The sequence below is a fragment of the Tupaia chinensis genome, unplaced genomic scaffold, assembly GCF_000334495.1.
Source record: "Tupaia chinensis unplaced genomic scaffold, TupChi_1.0 Scaffold000067_1, whole genome shotgun sequence".
Lineage (NCBI taxonomy): Eukaryota > Metazoa > Chordata > Mammalia > Scandentia > Tupaiidae > Tupaia > Tupaia belangeri.
Window position 1 is genome coordinate 534,361 of NW_006159526.1, and position 7,129 is coordinate 541,489.

The following is a 7,129-nucleotide window of genomic DNA, read 5'->3' on the forward strand; positions in this document are numbered from 1 at the left end:
CGCGCCCCCCCCCCCCTGCCACGGCTGCCAGAGTCCAGTGGGGACCCAGAACTGCAGGCGGTCAGCCCCAGGGCCCGGTGGACCCAGGCTCCCAGCCTCCAGCCCCCGCCCCCGGGCTTCCATCCTTGGGCTCCCCGCCCCCTGGCTGGCCTCTGAAGGGCTCTTTGTCGCCACACAGAGGCCCCATTGAACTGCGAGCCGGCTGGGGGAGGCTGTTTACTCACCTTCACACCTGGGCCAGGAATCTGTGAGTAACCGCCCTGGGCCGCCGCCCCTGACCCGGCCCCTCCTCTTCCCCAGCCCTGCGGAGCCCATGGAGATGGAAGACGTCGCCAGAGGGGCGGTGAGTGGAGAGCGAGGGGAGCGGGGACTCCGGCATGAGGCGGGAGCACTGGGGGCTGAAGCCGTCCCTCCTCGTCCCTCCTCGTCCACAGGCCCCAGGGCCCCTGCGACCTGGCTTGGTGCCCGTCAGCATCATCGGGGCCGAGGACGAGGATTTTGAAAATGAGCTGGAGACGGTGAGCAAGATGGGGCGGAAGAGCCGCTGTCCCAGGCACCTGGAGTGCCCTCTGCCTCCTCCTACTGTCCAGCTCTCTCATCGTCCTGCCTCACCCCCCACCCAATCCTCAGGGCCCCTTGGCAGCCCAGACTCCCACCTTCCACCCTCCTCACTCTCACTCGGAAGGTCTGTTGTTATCACTGTCCGGTCTCTCCACAGCCAGGGTCCCTGTTCCTTCTCCACGATTTCTGTCCTCAGATTACATCTCACCCCTTCTCCCAACCACCTGCCCTTATGTCACCAAGTATAGCCCTAGAATACACCGTCACCACCCCCCACTCCCCAGGGTCTTCCCTGGCTTGGACCCACTGGGAAGTACCAGGGAAGGGTAGAGGCAAGCACAGACCCCTCTTATCCCTTGTAACCCCCACCCCGCCCCTAGAATGCAGAGGAGCAAAACAGCCAGTTCCAGAGCCTGGAGCAGGTGAAGCGGCGCCCGGCCCACCTCATGGCCCTCCTGCAGCACGTGGCCCTGCAGTTCGAGCCTGGACCCCTGGTGAGGACAGAGCTGGGTGGCTCAGGGAGGAGGGGTTTGGCTGGGCAGCCCGTAGCTTTCAGCAATCTAGACCAGTTGAAGTTGAGCCAGAAAGTCTGGAAAACAGAACCAGAAAGCATTCCCTGTGATCTAGATGAGATTGCAGGTGCCCCGAAAACCTCAGTGAGCTGCCAGGGCAGGCCAGGGGATTGGAGGGGACCTCAAGGAGTCTGTGGGAACATGCAGTTAAAACGCAAATATATTTTGGTGCTAAAATTTTTTGAAATCTCTGTAGCTTTTTCACAAGACATACTTCCCATGAACTTTTTAAAGACCCTGTACATACCACAGGGCCACCCAGAGCACCCCAGAGCACCCAGAAGCCCAGCAGAAACCACGTCCCATCCCTTTTCTGCACCTATGATGGCATCACCCAGTTACTCACCAATGACAGCGTCCTTCCCGCAGACTCTGGAGGGGGATCCGACCCTCCACAAGGCCTCCTTAGCAGATGCTGTCAGTCATTCGGGTCTGGTGCCTGGGAAAAAGCTGTCAGCCATCCCGGGTCTAGGCACATGGTGGGCCCTGATCAGAACGAGAAACCACCACCCCAGACAGCAAGTAACTGTCCCCCGGAAACTGCCTGCATCAGGCACCAGATACCAGGAGACAAGGATGCCGAAACACACTGGGAACATGCAGTTAAAACGCAAATATATTTTGGTGCTAAAATTTTTTGAAATCTCTGTAGCTTTTTCACAAGACATACTTCCCATGAACTTTTTAAAGACCCTGTACATACCACAGGGCCACCCAGAGCACCCCAGAGCACCCAGAAGCCCAGCAGAAACCACGTCCCATCCCTTTTCTGCACCTATGATGGCATCACCCAGTTACTCACCAATGACAGCGTCCTTCCCGCAGACTCTGGAGGGGGATCCGACCCTCCACAAGGCCTCCTTAGCAGATGCTGTCAGTCATTCGGGTCTGGTGCCTGGGAAAAAGCTGTCAGCCATCCCGGGTCTAGGCACATGGTGGGCCCTGATCAGAACGAGAAACCACCACAGCAGACAGCAAGTAACTGTCCCCCGGAAACTGCCTGCATCAGGCACCAGATACCCAGGAGACAAGGATGCCGAAACACACTGTCTGGAAACACCTTCCGAGTCTAGAAAACCTGGCAGGTGGGCCAGCCCCCCAGTGTAGTGGTCAAGCTCTGTATTAGGAGCTGGATCACACACGATTGGCCACAGTTCGAATTCTGACCCCACTGGCTTACAAAACACACAGGGCACATGCGTGTGCATGCCCCAAAGCCCGACAGGATGGAGGAATGGAGGAAAAAGGATGGCAGCAAGACCATGCCCCGTGGGAGGTGCTTTCTCCCTCTCTCTGTCCTCTCTCTCACTCTGGTGAGTGCGCGTACCATCTAGCAATTGGAAAATAAAGTTGTTTAAAGGAAACTCAGCTGGTAGTTTAGGACAGGAGAAGCCTTGGTGTTGGCTGGCCTATAGACAGGGGTCTCATCTCCAGAAAACCGAGTGCAGCCAATGCAGGCCTTGAGCTGGGGAGTAGCCCAGGGCAGAAATGTGCTGGACAGAAATGCACAGTGGGTTTCTCCAGAAAATGAGGGGACTGATCGAAACAGTGGGAGGGACACATGGGGGTGCAGAAGGACGCGTCGTCAACTGCGAGGCTGGAGGCTGGTCACCCCAACACCAAAGCTTCAAGGGCTGGGAGGAAATTGAGAAATTGCCAGTAATTCCGTTGTCTGTATTTTCTCTCCAGGAAAGGAACTGCCCCCTTCTCTGCTTCATATAGGGGAGGTCCTCTGGCAAGGGGGCCTCCTGCTTGAGCCCAGGTTTTCTAGGACATAAGAACTCCACCCTAGGGGCTGGCAGGTGGTATGGTGGTTAAAGGCACTGGATTCCCACATGGCCGACCACAGTTCAAGTCCTGGACCTGGCAGCTTGCTCGCTCACTCTCTCTCTCTCTCTCTCTCTGCCTCTCTCTGGTCAAATTTAAAAATAATAGTAACAAATGTAAATAAATAAATAAATCTTAAAAAACAAAAACAAAAAAACTCCATCCTGACCTCAGCTCAGGGATCGTGTCCACTGCCATGGTCTCTTACGGATGTGGAAACTGAGGCCTAAAGAGGATCGGAAGCTTGCCTGAGGTCACCCAGGTGGCTTCCAGCATTTTGAGATGTGTCTTCATGCTGTCCTTCCCCCCCATCACTCACAGGAACCATCTAGAAAGACCCGTGGTCCCCTGGGATGCTTCCCCTGGCTCTCCCAATTTTCTGTATTGTGGGGATACGGGAGAGCAGACAAACATTTGTTGAAACTGTTTCAAATAGAGAAAGAGTCTTGCCCCCACTGGAGTGAGTCCTTAGCACTCTAACACCTTGTCACTTACCAGGTGAGAGCCCCCACTGTGTCGCCAATATCCCCGGCACGGGACTGGCACACAGACAGCTTCAGGACATGCTTAGTGAATGAATGCGTGAGCCCCACGTGTCCACCTGTTCATTGGCCACACCCTCACGATGCACTGGGCCCTGTCTAGGATGCAGATCAAACTACACTCCCCCACCGCAAGTGTCTGCTAGTCAGAGTATTCTAGGCAGTGGAGTAGGTTAGAGACAGACCACCAGGATCTCAGCTTACTAGCTGTGTAAACTTGAGCAAGCTGCTGCCTTTTTTTAAAAAATGATTATTTTATTTAACTGTATTTATTTACTTATTTATTTTAGTTTGACCAGAGAGGGACAGAGCAAGAGAGAGAGAAGGAAAGTGAGAAAGCAAGCTGCCAGGTCCAGGACTTGACCCATGGTCGGCCATGTGGGAGTCCAGTGCCCTTAACCACCACACCACCTGACAGCACTATTTTTTTTTTTTAATTTATTTTTTAAGTTTGCCGGAGTGCACCAGAGAAAGTGAGAAAGCACCCCCAAGGGGAATAGCCAAGCCTCTTCCTTCTTCATGTCTCACTCCTTTTGGGATTTTGAGCATACACACGCACGCGCACACCCGGCGCGTTTCTCATGCTGCTGGTTCTAGGACTCAAAACCACACAGTCAGCCATGTGGGATCCAGCGATCCTAACCACAATGCCATAGGCTCACCATCCAGCAAGTTTTTTTTTTAATGTTTTTGCTGCAGGGCATGTATGCTCCACAGAGAAAGGGAAGATGAGCTATCACTCCCTGGGGGATGGCCGTGCCACAGTCGCTTCTCCATTCTCCTCCTGGGATTTGGGGCATGCACACGTGCACAGTGTGGTTTTCAAATTGCCAGGTCCAGGACTGAAACCACAGTTGATCATGCGGGAATCCAGCACCTTCACCACCACCACCACCTCTACCACTTAGCCCCTTGAGCAAGCAAACTACCCCCTGGGGATTGATTTCTCGCTTTCTGTCTCTCTGTCTTTCTGGCAAGTGCATTCGCCCTATAGCAAAAACCTCTCAAAGAAAAAGAGGGACCAGCAGTTAGCGTAATGGCTATGTCGCTGGACTCCCGCATAGTCGACCGCAGTCCCAGATCCGGTGGCTTAAACTGACACCGGGCACGTGTGTGTGCGTGCCCAAGATCCCGGAGGGGAGAATGGAGAAGTGATTGCAGCGTAGCCATCCCCCCTAGGGGGTGATATCTCACTTTCTGTCTCTCTGTCTTTCTGGTGAGCACATGTGCCCTATAGCAAAAACCTCTGCAAAATATAAAAGAAATAAAAGGAAGGAAGGAAGGAAGGAAGGAAAACATACCAGTACTTGTGTAAAAAAACCCTGACAGGATAGAGAAATGGAAGAAAAAGGGTTGTTATGGGACCACACCCCGTTGGGGGTAGGCTCTATCTCTCTTTGTCTTTCTTCCTCTTGTGGGTGCATGTGTCCAATAATTAAAAATATTGAGGAAGAGGGACTGACAAGTGGCATGGTGGTTAAAGGTGCTGGACTCCCACATGATCGACCATGGTTCAAATCCCGGACGTGGTGGCTTGCTTTCTCACTTTCCCTCTCTCTCTCACTCTGTCCCTCTCTGGTCAAATTAAAGCAAATAAATAAAGTTAAATAAAATAATTCGTAAAAATAAAAATCTAGGAGAATGACAGTCCCTGTGATTGAGCAGGTCCTGCAGGTAAAAAGGGCTGAGAACTAGGTCTGGTATTTGCTAAGCCCTCGGTATAGATGGTAGTAATAGCTGTTGCAGGGAGGACGTGGAGCCAGAGAACCATATCATAGGATAGAACATTAGGAAACACCCACGCTGGCCCAGGGAAGGCTGCCAGGGAGGTGAGGGCCTGGGAGCTGGGGGTGGAGAGTAGGGAGCACTTCCCAGAGGAAGTGGGATTGGCTCCCATAGCCACAGGGGTGGCCAAGAGAAGGGGAGCCCCTTAGGCTTTCCAAAGGGGAGTGTGGCTTGGGAAGGGGGAGGAAACGTCATGCCATGTCTCCCCCAGCTCTGCTGCCTGCACGCCGACATGCTGGCCTCACTGGGCCCCAAGGAGGCCAAGAAGGCCTTCCTCGACTTCTACCACAGCTTCCTGGAGAAGACAGCGGTGAGAGACACCTTCAAGGGGCCCCTGTTCTCCCCCCTTGGCCCTGGAGAGCCACAGTATGCTTTCCAAGTTCCACCCAGCTGCGGGCAGCTTGGAGTGGCTCCAACCCAGGCCTTTCCCAGGGCACCTCTTAGTCACCCTTCCCACCTGGCCTGCTGGCTACAGCCTCAGCACCTGAGTCCTCCACTCACTGCGGTCTCTCTCCTGAACAGGTTCTACGGGTGCAAGTCCCTTCCAACGTTGCCTTTGAACTTGGTGAGAAGAGGAGGTCTCTAGCACGCCCCGCCTCCCCGGAGGTCCCAGGGAGGAAGGCCTTACCTGTGTTCCCCCTGAATGGCTGATACTTCCTAGGGCTCTTTCTTGGCCGTGGGAGCCCTAGGAAGCGTGACCATCGGCATCCAAGGGTGGGTGGGGACTGTGGTCCAGGCGCGCTGGCCCCAGCTCCCGTGTGTGTTCTGCAGACCGCACGCGGCCCGAGCTCATCTCCGAGGATGTCCAGCGGCGGTACGTGCAGGAGGTGGTGCAGAGCCTGCAGGCGGCCGTGAGCCGGCAGCTGGAGGACTTCCGCTCCAAGCGACTCATGGGCATGACACCATGGGAGCAGGAGCTGTCCCAGCTGGAGGCTTGGGTCAGCCGGGACCGAACCAGCTACGAGGCCCGGGAGCGGCTGGTGGCCGAGCGACTGCTGGCCTACCTGGAGGAGATGCAGTGAGTGGCCTGCAGGGGCTCTGCCCTCGGGTGTGTTCCAGTCCCAGGTGGCAGTTTCCTTCTGCAGGTTCAGGGTTCATCTCTTAGCCTGTGGGCCTTTGTCCTGGCCTGGCATTCTAACCCACCTGGCCCTGGCTCTTCTCTTCCTGACATCGCAGTGTCCAGTCTCGTCCGTGGCCAGCAGGGTCCTCTTTGTCATGGTCCCTAAGCATTTCCCTTCTCTGGCTCTCCTTTCCCTCCCCACCCCAGGGGGCAGGAGACTGGGATATGTGCGGTGGACAGGGACCCCTAACTTAGCATGTTTATCACAAACTTCTTCCTTCTCCCGACAGACATACCATCTCCACTGATGAAGAGAAGAGGTGAGGGGAGCAGGCTTTGATCTCCCAGGTCCAGGGTGGAGAGACTAGGGCTCGACTCCTGGGTCTGAGGGAAGAGGGGCCAGGGCTAGACTTCTGGTCCGGGCAGGAGGGCCAGGGAAGGAGATTTCTGGTCCAGGGAGGAGGGCCGGGGTGGACTCCTGGGTCTGGGGAAAGGAGGGGCCGGGGTGGACTCCTGGCCCGGGGAGGAGGGCTGGGGTGGACTCCTGGTCTGGGAGGAGGGGCCGGGGTGGATTCCTGTTCTGTGGAGAAGGGCCGGGGTGGACTCCTGGTCTGGGGAGGAGGGGCTGGGGTGGATTCCTGGTCTGGGGAGGAGGGTCAGGGTGGACTCCTGGTTCGGGAAGGAGGAGCCGGGGTGGACTCCTGGTCCAGGAGGAAGGCAGGGAGGAGGGCCGGGGTGGACTCCTGGTCCAGGGAGGAGGGGCTGGGGTGGACTTCTGGTCC

At 55.9% G+C, this 7,129-nt stretch overlaps 1 protein-coding gene across 9 annotated transcripts in view; it reads left to right on the forward strand.

The window, feature by feature from the left end:
- Positions 1 to 7,129, forward strand: part of ARHGEF1 (Rho guanine nucleotide exchange factor 1) — a 42,214-nt gene that overhangs the window by 4,183 nt on the left and 30,902 nt on the right. For 6 of the 9 annotated variants that reach the window (XM_006141993.3, XM_027766703.1, XM_006141996.3 and 3 more), the window contains exons 2-8: positions 179 to 343; positions 435 to 518; positions 942 to 1,055; positions 5,499 to 5,597; positions 5,810 to 5,852; positions 6,059 to 6,305; positions 6,638 to 6,667. In XM_006141993.3, the coding sequence (XP_006142055.1) occupies positions 314 to 343; positions 435 to 518; positions 942 to 1,055; positions 5,499 to 5,597; positions 5,810 to 5,852; positions 6,059 to 6,305; positions 6,638 to 6,667 (647 nt within the window). In that variant the 5' untranslated portion in view covers positions 179 to 313. The remainder of the gene's footprint in view (positions 1 to 178; positions 344 to 434; positions 519 to 941; positions 1,056 to 5,498; positions 5,598 to 5,809; positions 5,853 to 6,058; positions 6,306 to 6,637; positions 6,668 to 7,129) is intronic. The other 3 variants (XM_006141998.2, XM_006141999.2, XM_006141995.3) reach the window with 1 other exon arrangement.